The sequence below is a fragment of the Wasmannia auropunctata genome, unplaced genomic scaffold (genome assembly GCF_000956235.1).
Source record: "Wasmannia auropunctata unplaced genomic scaffold, wasmannia.A_1.0 LD334183.1, whole genome shotgun sequence".
Taxonomy (NCBI): domain Eukaryota; kingdom Metazoa; phylum Arthropoda; class Insecta; order Hymenoptera; family Formicidae; genus Wasmannia; species Wasmannia auropunctata.
The window spans coordinates 189183-204181 of record NW_012028707.1 but is presented as its reverse complement, the minus strand read 5'-3'; the positions used below and the strand labels follow the sequence as shown (position 1 = coordinate 204181).

General features: G+C 32.5%; 3 protein-coding genes across 7 annotated transcripts in view; 2 read left to right on the top strand and 1 right to left on the bottom strand.

Annotated features, from left to right (window-relative positions):
- LOC105459581 (membralin) overlaps positions 1-5526 on the bottom strand; it is a 51295-nt gene extending 45769 nt beyond the window's left edge. For 3 of the 4 annotated variants that reach the window (XM_011705739.1, XM_011705741.1, XM_011705742.1), the window contains exons 1-8: positions 5332-5526; positions 4359-4762; positions 4002-4237; positions 3671-3896; positions 3272-3401; positions 2855-3089; positions 2636-2726; positions 307-364 (exon numbers count right to left, since the gene is read on the bottom strand). In XM_011705739.1, coding sequence (XP_011704041.1) covers positions 307-364; positions 2636-2726; positions 2855-3089; positions 3272-3401; positions 3671-3896; positions 4002-4237; positions 4359-4625 — 1243 coding nt within the window. In that variant the 5' untranslated portion in view covers positions 4626-4762; positions 5332-5526. Of the gene's footprint in view, positions 1-306; positions 365-2635; positions 2727-2854; positions 3090-3271; positions 3402-3670; positions 3897-4001; positions 4238-4358; positions 4763-5169; positions 5309-5331 lie in introns of those variants that run through there. The other variant, XM_011705740.1, reaches the window with a different exon arrangement.
- Positions 5527-5635: 109 nt separating this feature from the next.
- On the top strand, positions 5636-8381 carry LOC105459582 (FYVE, RhoGEF and PH domain-containing protein 2). Its single transcript, XM_011705743.1, is given in 9 exon segments — positions 5636-6038; positions 6131-6261; positions 6341-6562; positions 6749-6935; positions 7025-7437; positions 7531-7671; positions 7898-8103; positions 8105-8144; positions 8209-8381. Coding segments are annotated over 9 exon segments (1452 nt in total). The 5' UTR covers positions 5636-5941; the 3' UTR covers positions 8224-8381.
- A 394-nt stretch (positions 8382-8775) lies between these two features.
- On the top strand, positions 8776-13794 carry LOC105459579 (E3 ubiquitin-protein ligase Topors-like). Of its 2 annotated transcripts, none has more exons than XM_011705736.1 (7): positions 8776-9045; positions 9911-10328; positions 10456-10683; positions 10807-11081; positions 11163-11336; positions 11511-11727; positions 11884-13794. In XM_011705736.1, exons 2-7 carry the CDS (start codon positions 9916-9918, stop codon positions 13022-13024), a joined length of 2448 nt encoding a protein of 815 aa, XP_011704038.1. In that variant the 5' UTR covers positions 8776-9045; positions 9911-9915; the 3' UTR covers positions 13025-13794. The 2 variants fall into 2 exon arrangements, with proteins under 2 accessions (XP_011704038.1, XP_011704039.1); XM_011705737.1 differs by having other exon boundaries at positions 9892-10328.
- Positions 13795-14999: the final 1205 nt, after the last annotated feature.

Sequence of the window (14999 nt, the reverse complement as noted above, 5' to 3'; positions counted from 1 at the left end):
TAAAAAATATCGCGTAACTAGTTGCAAAAGATAATTTCACAAAATATATTGACTAAACGAATTACCAATAGAACTTTGTCTCCGTCTCATAAAATATAATAAATGTGCTGACTAATTGTAAGCGAATTATCAATCTTTGATCTTTATCTGCGTATTATTCATCAAGTATAACTTCCAATCGATTGATTGAGTGTTAATCAATTTGTTTTGCTATTGAACACGTAATACACACGTATACACGCACATACTTTGTTTTGTATTTTCTCTTTCTTTCACGTAAAAATAAATAAAAATTTCATCACTCACCGATAAAGACAAAGATCTGATGATGCGAGTAGCGCAGTAGCATCGAGATCGACACCGTCTGAAACAATAAAGAGCAAAAAATTTATATTAAATATTACTGAAAATATAATTACGCAATCATATATACACATACACATATATAGCACAGACACGATCGGCATTATAAATTACGGAAATTTTGCCCGAGTAACTTTGACAAAGTTACGGCGTCACGTAAATTGCGAACTGGTCGCTCGTAGTCGGTTAGCGGGTTGAGCGAATGTTGAAATTGAATTGCGATCGGTTCAGATTGAACCGGCACCTGACACCCTCGAAGATAATCCGTTATTTGCAACAGGCAGCCTTAGTAACGGGGTCGTTCGATTCCACCTTGTACGAATGCGCAGATGTTATTAAAAAAAATAAAAAAAATAAAAAAAAAAGGGAACAAGGAGAGAACGAAAGAGAGGAAAAAAAGAGCTAATAAAAACTATTTCTCTGATTACACCTTCTCCGAAAGAATCATATCGCGATGTACGTAGCTTGGCAATTATTTTTCCGCTCAGGCAAAATATCGTATTGTAATATAGGTATGCTAAGTAAGTAAGGTAAGTGACGTACTGGAATGTATTAAACGTGGAAGCACAGACAAAATATTTTTTGCAAATCAAATTTTCGAAATAAAAATATAATTTGGAGAATGAATATCTTCATCTTTCTGTCATATTCGATTTCATGTAAATTGAAAGATGTTCTCCCAATTATATATCTTTGGACAAATTTCTCTCTATTCTGTCGTTAAATCTATCATTCTAAATGTATCAAATCCTCTTCCGCTTTTTATTTTTTTATTCCTTTTCGGCGACTAATAGACATCTCTTATGGCAAATCTGCCTATTTGATAGTATCTATCACGGTACGGTCAATCGAATTCGATATAAGAGATGCGAACCCCGGAGGGTGAAGCGCGAATGCGAGCGGCAAACGCGCAAACACAGAGGCAAACAAGGAGAAAGATAAAGGAAGAGGGAATAGTATTTCATACTGTATCACATTGTAACGGACGTCGCCTGCACATGACAGAGGAGATACACGATGATACATGCACGACGACAGTCGTGTGCACGTGACTCGACGGCGGGCCAGCGGCGGGGGGTGGCTCAGGGTGAACCGGGTGAACCCTCCAGGCAGCCGGGGCTCGAATTCACGTGTCGCGGCACGAGCGCTCAACCCTTTACCCGATATCGACGCCGCGTTCGTTCCACGTATTGCAATGCGAACCGCATTGTTCGATCTAAAGAACAAAATATCTCACCACTAAGCGCGGGCAATCCGAGTCACGAGTTGTACGCTATGAAGACGGAGCACGCGAACCCTATCATGTCCGATGTCGACGAGGAGCTCTCGCAATGCACTTTCCGCAAACAAGAGAGAGAAAGACATTAAGCTCTTAATACGATAATAAAGAAAAACAATCGATAAGATCTTCACGAATACTTGTAAATGCAAATCTGGAATCTTCTTCTTATAGGGAAAAAACAAAATCAAAAAAAGAAAATCACGATGCCTTGTGATGCATAATTGTAAAGAGTAATGATTTTAATTATAATCGTTACCCCACACGCGAAATATACATTACTATTAAAAGCATCGTGTCATCATTAGGAGTTTCACCGGTGATCTCGACCACAGTATGCCGCAATCTATTCCACCACAATTTGATACAAAATTACCGACATGGGGCTACTACGACGAATACGATGCCTCTAATAACCTTGATTTATACCCGACGGTTCAGCTCCAAAGGGATTGCGCGTGGATGAGGACACTGGGGATAGGAAAGCTATGCGCAGACATGTTACTTTAGTGGATGGTTAGCTTGGATTGATTGCCATATCATTTTACACGTGTTAGGCCATCGTATAGGTGAGTGTGAAATCGTTTCTCTGATGGCAAGAATTTATTATTGCCAAAAAAAAAAGGTACGAGAAAACTTGCGATTCAATAGCACAATTTTGCCTTTCGTATTTTTGGCAAAATACACTTTGATGTAGTCATTAATTTTGTATAAAAAATTTATTAGATTACATTGAATAAAAAAACGGAGAGTTGTGCTGACAAACATAAATGATAAATTAGAGTAGCTTTTATTTGCAAACTAATAACTTTGTAACACGCATGCCTAACGCACGCGTGCACGTGTGTTTATAATGTAGTAATCTAAATTAAAATAGAAAAAAATATATAAGAAACATTTAGATTTTTCAAATTCTAAATAACTATTTGCTATAAATTAAACAATTTCTTGCATTTTATATAAAGTCAATCATAAAATTCATAAAATACTTACAAAAACGAGCATAACGAAAAATGCAGCTAGATATGACGTCCGTGCCATCCACATGCTTACAAATCGATAATGTTCTCCTGTCACCACGTTCCTATCAAAACGATCAAAGTTTAAACAAATTATTTTTTCAAGCTTGTCCAAACTTCTTATAAGTATTCGTTTTAAAGCATTTTTATCGTTATTAAATAATCATCGTCGTATTTAACGTGAAATACCTACCGCAAAAAACCTTTGTTGTCTTCGTGTTCCGCTAGCGTCTTGATACTTGCCATCAACAAATCGTCATATCCCAAAAATTCATCTAATATCAATCGCGAAAATGCATCACCAAAACATTTGTCGTTCAATGGATCCAAAGTGACAATTTTGACTGGAATGTTTAGCCTTTGTCGAGCCGCTGGTGATAAGCGTAAGAAACCATATTCTAATGAATATTCCACAATATATCCATCTTCTGGAAATATAATAAAAAAAATTACGTTAAGTAAAAGCACATTTAATATTATATAAAATATTTTTATATTAAAACAATATTATTTAGAAAATATATTTATGTGGCGTATACATAACTTGGGTAAATATTAAATTAGACCTCAGTTCTCATAGTTAAAATTAAAAGTATTTTGTGTCATTTACCTATTCTAGCCGTTTTATCAACATCCGATGTGCGATCTTTTAACTGTACAACATTATCTTCATTTAAATGATCAGGCACTTCTGTAGAGTTACCTTCCACATTCATGAAAGACGACTTTTCTCCAGGTGGCTAAAATAAAATGCATAAATATTATTTCATATTAGCATTTTATACACACACGCACACATATATGTATACTGCTTTTCATGGAACACATTACACGTCTATTTAACTTTATAAAAAACTCAAGCATTAAGAATGACTATGTGCAAATTATTCCTTAATTATTAAGTGCTATAATATTAAAAAATTCTTAATGTTTGTAAACTTAAAAATCTTATATCAAAGTATCAAGTATTGTTATTAATATCACAAGTCAGGAGACATTTTATACATACTTTTACTATTTTTTTAGCTATGTTTAAACCATTCCAAAGCTTTGTTGACAATGGAGTCATTGTTGCATTTGTCGTGCTTAGGTCAGGATTTTGTGTCTCGCTAGAAATTGTTGCACTTCTTATCAGATCTGGTTCATGTAATGTTAAATTTTCATGATTCTCTTCGGCAGAGACGTTTATAGTATCCCGTTCTTCATCAACAGCCGACGGTTCAATATTTATAAAGCTAATATAACAAATAAATAAAAATACACATGTTTGCTCTCTATGCGCAAAATAAAAAAAAATGGATTTTTATATGTAGCGTGAATGTACTTAGATTTTAACTTACCCATCTCCGGTTAATATTCCTAAAACATTGGTTAAATCATCAACTTTCTCTTGCCTCAATTTCTCCTCTTTGGCATAACTTTTCTCTATACTATAATCTTCACCACCATTTCTGAGAATTTCAACTCTCAATATGCCATCTCGCGGCCATTCGTCTCTTATATGTTCTAAGCAATTAGTTGGTGCGCGTGAAAATACTATATGGATATAAGCCAATACAAAAAATGCCAATATAGCCTGTAAACAAAGAGATAAATTACATCTTTTATCAATTTCTCATTTTCTGTTACTTTCTTACTTACTTAGAGACTTATTATAAAATAATATATAATAATAAACGTATTATGTATGTACGCACCTTTAAAAGGACTATAAATTCTATAAATCTCCTGACAGGCCTTGGAAATGTTCGTGCATAGGCTAGCGCCGCTTTAATAAATAACGCATGAAATAACCTATCCCGCACATTAATCAGCGGGTTTTGATTATTGTTATTTCTAGCTATATTCATGTTATTATTATTTAGAACTGGTCCTATAACACCAGCAAGACTATGAAGATTATGTGCTACCGCACCGTTTTGATTATTAGGCACTGCGACAGCAGCACCATCTCCTTGCGACATTTTTTAATATTACATAAGTAGCTGCCACAAATATAAGACTTGAGAAGAATTCGTATAATTATTTACATAAAAATCATCATATTTACACATATGTAATTTGTCACTTCCAATTAATGTTGTACATAAAGCATTGTACCCTGAAACAAATAAAAAATTTTCAATTAACAATTAGCAGTATCAAAAAATTCATTAGATACTATGTAGAGATTAAAGTCCAAAATGTATGAGAGTGCTGAGAATGAAAAAAAAAATTCATTCTCCATGCAAATAATTTGGAAAAGATATAACAGGGGTTCACGAGTGCATAACCTATTTGTTTTGCTCCGACAGTTAAATAATGGAACAAGCAAAATAAAAAAAAACTTGAGAAACGGCGCTTTAGAAATTTGTCTACAATGACATTATTTACAGGCACATTGAATACAATAAAACATAACGAGTCGCGCATAAAAATACGCGTATGCAAAACAGTGACAGTGACTGCTGTTTATTACGTTTGTTACGTAATTTCCTGCCGGAAAAAAAAAAAAAAAAGAAAACCTGCCAATCGTCCAGACTGGATTATTAATCGCACTAATTCCTTCCGTGATCTACAGTGAATGTATTGCAGAGAGAAAGCTAACGCATCGGCATGATATTTAACATTTGACGTCAACTGTCGCCAAATTTTCAGTTTCCGAGAGAACGAACGTCTGGCACGTCATACCTCGTGACAAGATCGCGATAGATACGCCAACGCCGCGATTCCGACCGGCACCTTCGCGTTTTCCGTTAATATAAATCACGTCGTCGCGCGCGAAAGTTGCGGGGTTAGCCTAGCAAATATGATATTTGCGAAATTGTCACTTCATCGTCGCGTATGTTTTGATGTGCACACCATAGTGTAGTAGATAGATTCACTAACCATCTACACGCGCAGGTTCGCCAATCGCGAAACCGAAATTTTACCAACGTTTTAGCTAGAGTCCCTAGCTAGGAACCTACGTTTTACCGGTGACTGGTGACACTACTGACACTTGAGTGGGAATCCGAACGCACCTCAAGGTTGCAGCCCTGTCAAGCACCATTTAAATTCTAACCGATACACAACACACCGCTCTGCACGCTGCTCACTGCTGCACAGCTGCACACGGTGCATCCTGCGTCAGATTGACGGCGTAACGACAGTTTTTACGTTTGCTCGTCGAATTTTGGGAGGAAAGTCTAAATATACATAAATACTCATTCTCGTATTATATTTTACATAGAATAAAATACTATAGAAATTGTTTTCTATATATGTATGCAAAAATAATTTAGACACATTACATACGATTATGTATTCACCGTTGTCACCTCAAGCCAGTCTCAGTTCAGAATTAAAACAAATTATAAACGAAAGAAATATATTGAGCATGCGGAGCCGTATGAAAGGTAAAATTTTTATCTTTTTTTTTATATTTATATTTATTAACTGTTGTTACTTAAGTCACATAAAGGTCTAAATCATGATTTTTTTTTTTCAGTTTTACATGCTTTGAACGAAGATAATGAAAGGTGTGCAGAGGAAAAGGAAAGAGTTCTAAGATCACAAGCCATTCGAGAAATATTAACTACAGAAGTTACTTATTTACAACAATTGGAAACCTTAGCAGAAGTATACCTTTTAATATATATATTATTTATTAAAACAGTTGTATTATTATTGACATACATATGTGTATATATTCTTTCAGTTTTTTATTCAGCCTATTCTCGAAAGAAAGTTGTTGAATCACCCATTACTTGTTACTCTAGCTGAAAACATAAAGACGTTATATAATGTGAGTGGTGAACTAGTAGCAGGATTAAAACGTAATCCTGATAATATAGCTGGAGTATTTCACAAACTTGCACCATTCTTTAAATTATATTCTGTTTATGCTTACGATTATACACAAGTATTAAATTTACTACAGGTAATTATAATAATATTCAAATATTATGAAAAAATTATTTTATATTACAATTTATTTACCTGAATGAAAATCTTCTTGAAAGTCAGCGCAATTTATACTTTATAGATTTTATATATACATATAACTACGTATATAAAATCTTATATGTATATATATATAATTTTTTTCAACATTTCATTTTTTCAGACAAGCGAAGAGAATGATTCTGCCTTTAAAAAATTTATTTGTGATCAAGAAACAAGACCAGAAGTAGGCAGGAAATTGTCTTCATTGTTAATTACACCAGTGCAAAGAGTACCGAGATATCAGTTACTTGTCAAAGAGGTTTTACAACATACTCCTTATGGACATAGAGAGTATAGAGATTTACAAGGTAATTACATCATTAAGATTTAAGCTAACCAAATAATTTGTATGTGTTTGAATGTTTTTAACATAATTTTAATTTGATTTTAATTACAGCATGTTTGGTTGAAATTGAAAAATCTGCGAAACACATAAATACTTTAATCGCACAAAATGAGGAAACACAAAAATTATTAAATCTTCAGAAGTGCATTGTTACTTCTATTAATCTTGTCAAGCCTGGTAGAATATTAATCAAACAAGGATCATTGATGCGTGTCTCAAGACGAGGCAATTCAGCTTATAGGAGATACTTTATTCTTTTAAATGACACTTTACTATATTGTAAAGGCGAGCCAGAAACATCATTGAATGTATCTTGTGTTCTACCATTAAACAAGTGCAGTTTAACGTGCGTTCTGAGCAAAAAACTGTTCCGTATAACATGCTTGCATGAAACATTCTTATTGTACTCGGAAAAGGCCGATAGCGACGAATGGATACAATCTATACAAAGTGCTATTAGAAAAGTATTTATTACATTATTAGTAAAAGTATAGATATATCTTGGTACTTAGTTTTTCTGTTTAACATATTAATGTCACGTACTATTTTATTTTCAGTATACTGAATGTAGGCAAACCTTGAGGAAAGAAAGTAGCTCGAGGAAGCCACTTAGACATAAAAATATTAACGAATTTTCGTCAGATGATATACCAAAAAAATCCGTTAAGAGAAAAAGATATATAAAAGATGCAGAACAGGTAAACATTATTATTTTTGATGGATACATTACTAACATTATTTTTAGGACATTTAATATAATACAAAGTGCAATTGATTTAAAATATATATTGATATATATCAGTATCTATTTTATAGAATATATGTATATATTGAAGAATTTATTAAAATAGATTTTATAGCTAAATTATCTTCGGAGATGTAATAGTAATTAAACTAGCATAAATTTTTCTTTATTACATATAGATATCGTTGGACACATCCAACATAATATACTTTAAAAAGGATGATGAAATGGATGAGAATACTCAAAGCGATAACACCTGTTTACCTCTTTGTACTAAAACCAAGAGATTTAAACAGGAAGAATATTCCAAAGCAGGCCACACTGCTGCTCAAATAAAAAATACAAAACTGAAATCATATAGAAGCCGAAATAAACGATATATATCTGCAATGCTTAAAAAACTCAAATAATGGCGATTATAATGAGGTAAATAGAAGTGTATAATTTTTGAAATACGTTTTCATCAAAACAATATTTATCTTTTCCTCAGAGACTTTTCCGATGACAATAGGGATTACACTTGGGACACATGGAACAGATTTCTTCACTCAAGTGTCGAAGAGAACATGTATCGCCATTCCAAATGATGAATGAATTTTTTTTATGTGTATTGGTGCAACAATGAAAACATTTTTTCTTATTCAGATAATCCATATATATGTGTTATATAAAAACGATAAAAGATAAATAAATTATTTATATCATAATTTATAAAATTATAAATGATTCAGTATACGTAATATTTATATATTTTAATTTAGATCTCTATAAATAACTAAATTGTTTACATAACTTTCAAAATAAGTCCAACATTGATTAGTATTCATACAAAAATAACTAGGTCGAGCTCTCGTTAATTTTATTCACATTTAATATTCACGAAGTAAGTACGAAATAAAAAAGATAGCTTAAAGAGATCTCTGTGTGTGTGTGTGTGTGTGTCACAATACGATCTGTGCAATCCAACTGAAAAGTTTATTTTCTATAGTCTATAAAATAAAATAAAAAAAAGGAAGGAAATCTCCCCAGATTGAGACAAAATGCACGCGTGCGCAGTAGGGTTAGTTCGTTGAGTAGTGAAGTTTTTTCCTCGACCCTGGGAACATTGCGTTACACACACGACACGACTTGTATCGTCAGTTTTCGCTTACGCTTACAGCTGAAATTTACATTTTACCGTATAGAAAACTATTGGAGCACACTGGAGGTTACTTGTAAGAACGTATTTGGTATTTGTTCGCGCAGGCAGGCAGACGGCGAAGACCGAATACTCGACATTTGTGGATTTTTAACGTACGGTATCGCCTGATACCGGAAACGAAAGCAGGTAAGGAGGCAGAAGGGTGGAGAGTAACGCTTATACAGAAAAAATCTGACATCGACGTGAAAAAGCATCGACGATACGCCACGGACAGCCCGTAAAGTCATCAACGCTTCTTCTCTATGAGAAGTATATTCCTCATATAATTATCCAATATGCAGGCATCCCGGATGCCATATGATTTCTAATCGAACATTTGGCATCCCCTTTGCTCCGATTGTGATTTATTTTTCATTTCATTACAAACAAAATGAAAAAATTTCTGATGCACAGAGCACGACAAGACACTCCATAAGCGTCTACCTCTTGTATCGTTTCCTTTCCACGCGCAATATAATACGACGAAATGTCATAATCTAATGAGATATATGCTGACTCATACAAATCAAAGATTTGTGAAAGGATCTTATAAATTTCTGTTTTATTCATAACTGCGTGCTAATTGTAATTTCAAATATCATATAATAAGTTAAAAGTAGATTTTACCGATTGATTTCATAATTTTTTAAAATAAGTGGATTTGCATTGTACTTTATAACATCGTTTATTTATATATATTAATTATTATTTTGAAATATTATACATATTATGTTTCACATGTATTGGTATATTTGTTTTTACAATTTTTTAATATTTTTCATAATCATCTTTTATATATGACTTGCTCTTTTGCACGCATATAATTCTACTCAATATCATATTGCATATCAGTTGTAACATGATTTTTTTTGTGAGAATACCTTTTTTAGAAATGAATGATTACAATATATATATATATATATGTGTGTGTGTGTGTGTGTGTGTGTGTGTGTGTGTGTGCATTTTTTTTTTATTTTATAAAAATTTCTTTACGACTGGATATTTGTATTAGGTGCAATGGAAGGCCCACTAGAGATAAAAAACTCGGGCACAGGCGTGGAAGAGCCTATAAAGTCCGAAGCTCCTGTACAAAATTCTGATAATAATGAACGAAGCGATGGTGCAGCCTCTCCACCTCCAAATTGTAGCATTTGCCTGGGAAAGCTAATTAATACATCTTTCACGGACAGTTGCCTGCATCAATTTTGTTTTACTTGCTTACTTCAATGGTCCAAAATTAAGACGGAATGTCCTTTATGCAAGCAAACATTCAAATCGATTATACACAACGTAAGATCGGAAGAAGATTACGATCAGTATCATGTACCTCGCGAATTGGTATCGCAAATTCCTCAGCCACAAGTAACTGCTACTTTGGATGTTAATTTTGATGTCGATTGGGATGCTGCTCCTCGTCGATTTGTTTACAGGTATATATACATGTATATAATTTATGTAACATATATTATTCGTACATTGCAAGAGAATAAATGTAATGTGCATAATGTATTATAATTTGAGTGCACATTTATAAGATCATTCTATACAATTTCTCAGGACGACGATGACCGGCAATCGTCGGCACGGAGTGTTATTGAATCCGGAGCAGGTTACAAGACGCGAGCAGTTGCCCAGTATGGCACCTCAAGTACCTAGGGAAGAACGTAGACGTAGACGTGCTAATCCTACAGATTATCGTCGCACTGTTTATAGACATGGTTTATGGGCTAGTCCATTACCTGACATATTTGGACGTTTCCGCGAATGTAGCGCTGAATATTATAGGTAAATATTATTCTTACAACTTATAACTTAATTTTTATTATTTATTTTAAAATCTATAACTATAATATTAACAAAATTTCTTTACTCGTAACATTACAATTTTTTTTATCGATTGTATTTCAGAAGACAACCACAAGAATTAGATCGCCTTATACCATGGCTAAATAGAGAACTGCAAGTTTTACTTAATAACGAACCAACCCATATTGCATATGTGTTGAGTGTAATAATGGATGCCTTAACTCAATATGATATTAGAACTTCGGAATTTCGGAATATGGTCCGGCCCTTTTTCGCTATACATACAGAACATTTTTCACACGAATTGTTGAATTTTGCCCGAACTAATTTTGATTTATATGGATATGATCAATCTGTTACTTATATGCCACGCGGTGGTTCGTAATTATTTATACAGATTTTGTAAGTGCAAATATCAAAGTACATGATTGTGTAAAAACTCGTTACAACTATTACAGGTTTATCAAATGAGTATGCAACTCATATTGAATCGCCTACATCCAGTAGCGTTAGCAGCAGTAGCAGCAGTCTTACTTTTGACAACTCTGATGTACGAATACTCGCTGAAGCGATCGATTTGAGAGTGAACGCCGAGATGTCGAATACATTACCAAATCCTATTAACATGCCTGGTAAGAAGTAAACGACATCGCTTTGTCAACACTCCTCCTATATCATTCTAGTCTAATGCATGCATGTAAACGTAAATCAAAATTTGATATTATTTGATACATTGAATCCTTTATGATATATACCTGTTTCATGATAATTAATATATGTATATAATTGCATGTATGATCATTTAGGTCCTAGTGCAGCAGGACAGACGTTTAGCAGAGTAGAAACATCTAATACTGTACCAGAAGTCTTAATCATTTCATCGAGTTCCTCTGAATCGGATGGCGAATGTGAAATAATTGGTTATGTAAAACCACGTCATGAAAGAACACCGGAAATCATAGAATTACTTTCCTCTGACTCTGAGCAGGAGTGCGTTCCTCATATATTGAATGGAAATAAGCAGTAAGTTATTTTAAAAGATCATAAAGACTGCAATTCTTTCAATCATTTAAACGTTCGTATCGTGATAAAATTTCTTTAAAAATTGTATTAATATAAGTGTAAATGTAATTATAATAGACAGTTGTTTAAATGTTTGCCATCATATTTTATTGCTAGATCGACCATAAGAATACATTTGGAAAATATGTCGTTACCAAGTACATCTCACGGAACAAAAGGATCGTCTCTGTCGTCTTGTTCAGCAACGAGTAGTGATGCTACTTCCGACAGTAATTACAATCCAATGCAAAGTAGACGAAACCGTTCGAGGAAATCAGGGAAAAAGGCAATCACACAAAAGTATAAAAGATCATATGGAACAGGAAGCCGAAATAAATCATCTAAGAAAAAGAAAGTATCCAATTCTAGTGACTCCAGCTCATCTGAAAGTTCACTAAAGAAATGTAACGAAAAACGATTGAGAAAGACGAGATATAGAGTACAGGCTAAAGGTACAGGACGAATAAAACTTATTAAAAGAGAAGAGAGCTATTCAGAAGAGGATTCATCTAGCAGTGAGAGTAGTAGCACGGATACCGATAACAAGACGAAAACCAAGAAGAGTTACAGAGAATATAAATTGAAAAGGGACTGTTCCTCTAGTGTAAATGATCGTACAGCGAAAAGTGGGAAAACAACGAGAAGTAAAGAGAAAACTTTGAATCTGGAAAAAATAAAGTCTAAGAATAAGGATCCAAAGTGTAGCGAAAACAGACAATCTAGATCTAGAAGTAACAGTACATCTTCTAATGCTTCTGAACGAGATAAAAGGCCGAGCTATAAGCACCGGGAATCTCGAAATACGAACGAGTTTGGAAGTCAAGATGGCAGTGCTTCAATAAATAAAGAAGTGTCAAGAAGTGAATGTAAATCTAAATCAAAAAAGAAAATATATTACTCTTCGGACTCAGAGGATGATCGTTTAAGATCTAGTAGTCAGTGTAGTAATTATTCTAATAAATCCTATTCGCATTGGAAAAAATCAAAACGTAAAGAAAAACATAAAGATAAGGAACGTCATAGATCCAGTGGTAGAATATTTAATTTATCGCAATCCAATGCAAGTACAATTTTAACGATGTCTATATCGTCGAAAAATGACATGTATCCGACGAAACATTCCGATCGTAACGGTTCTGATTGTAAAGAAAAACACAAATCACGCAAAGAATCCAAGTATAGAAAGTCCGAAAATGAAAAAAAGTCGAGACCAAAGAAAAAAAGGCGACGTCTTCAATCTTCCTCCACTTCGGGATAATATCATATTATTCGATTTGTGTTAGTTAATGTCATAAAATAAATTCTGATTTAAGGAAATGACATTCAAATCAATTTTTATAAGAGATGCAATGAATAGTATTTAATCAAGTTTAATTTCATATTACTGTAGTTTATATCAATTTATTTGTAGATATATCGTTCCCCATCATGATGCTACATTTTATGATCATTATTTGTTATATAATTTCAATAATATTTTAAAAAGATAAACGTAAGATTACTTAAGATTAATCATAAATGACAATGTAATACCAACTTCCTTAAGATTCCTTTTTTTTTTCTTACCAATTAAATGTTTATCTATCGGCATTTTATTATATCAACTTGTGACGCAAAAATATTTCCATATTTTACATTAATAAAAACAAATAACGTCTTGTTCTTTATTCTTCATGATGAATAAATGCATACATTAAAAATTTATATTTGCACAATGCAACTTTCGACATAAAACATTGTCTTGTTATAGCATTTCTGATGACTGAACAAAAAAAATTGTTGCTATAATAATATTGCCATGTACAAGAAGTTTATATATTATTACGCAGAGTTGGGGACATTACTTTAAAAAAGTAATGCGTTACCGTTATTTTTTGTAAAAAGTAACTCGTTACTCCCCAACTCTATTATCACGCTACCTTTTATGAAAATGTAATATTGCTCACAGTATATGTATATACGCATGCAATATACATATGTATGTGTGCATATCATTAATATTGGCAATTAGAGAACAATTTGTGCATATATATATGTAAAATCAATGAAATATTGTAATGATTCGTATGGAGTCCCAAAGATTGTAAATATGTGTACGTATAAATTATTAGTTTAATTAAAATTTGCATCTTTTATGTATATGTGTGTATATATATATATACATATATATATATATATATGTATATATATATGTTCACACACGCGCACGCGTTATACATACGTGTGTGTGCGAGCGTGCGTGTACAAGAAATATGATGGGGATATTTACACATTAATAAAACTAAAATATACGTTTATATAGTTTTGCTATGTACAATAATAACTTTTTACGAAGTATATTATAATAACCTTTATTTTGCTTTCCGAAAATTTTATTAAATTATTTTTCATAAAGATAATTTATGTATATGTATATGAAAGATTATAAAGATTATTTTATATATACATTGAAGCTATGCACGAGTATCTTTTATATAATGTATAATAATCATTACATTGCATAATAATGAAATGTTTCATTATTGAAATACCGTCTTTTAATGAATGAGTTAAAATGTGATACGCTTATACCTACAAATTTTTGATCTATAATATCCAAGATATATCTGAGACAAGATAAAAGAAACATAAAATAAAAATATCAATGTATGTAACTACTAGAAATTTGTATCATATAAACATTGCTCTCTTTCTCTCTCTCTCTCTCTCTCTCTCTCTACAAGATTATTATAAATTTGATAACAATTAAGTATATCATATAAAAAAATAGATCAGTAAAAGTATATTATTCCTGTGAAATCATAAAAAGGATATAAAATAACACTTAAATATAATTCATCTATCATTTACAGGTTGATTCTTAATTATATAGCAATATTTCAAAGCAAAAAAAATGTCATTTAAGTATAGATCTTTCAGAATTTAGATTTTTTAAGTAAGTTATAATAAACAAAATTCTTCAAGAGTAAGTTGCCAATAAATGTGTGTGTGTGTGTGTGTGCGTGTGCGTGTGTGGCGCGCGCGCGTTTTAACATATTACATGGTTTTAGGATGTGCCACAGTGCGTATTTTATAGCTAACTAGTACATAACAGGCGCGCGCTGCGTATTGAATCCCATACATCATCCAATAACATTTATACCAATTTACATTTTAATTAAACAAATGTTAACAATTTTTGATAAAAAATTTTCAAAAAAAATTGACGCTTTGTGCGCGGTGCGTATTAAACT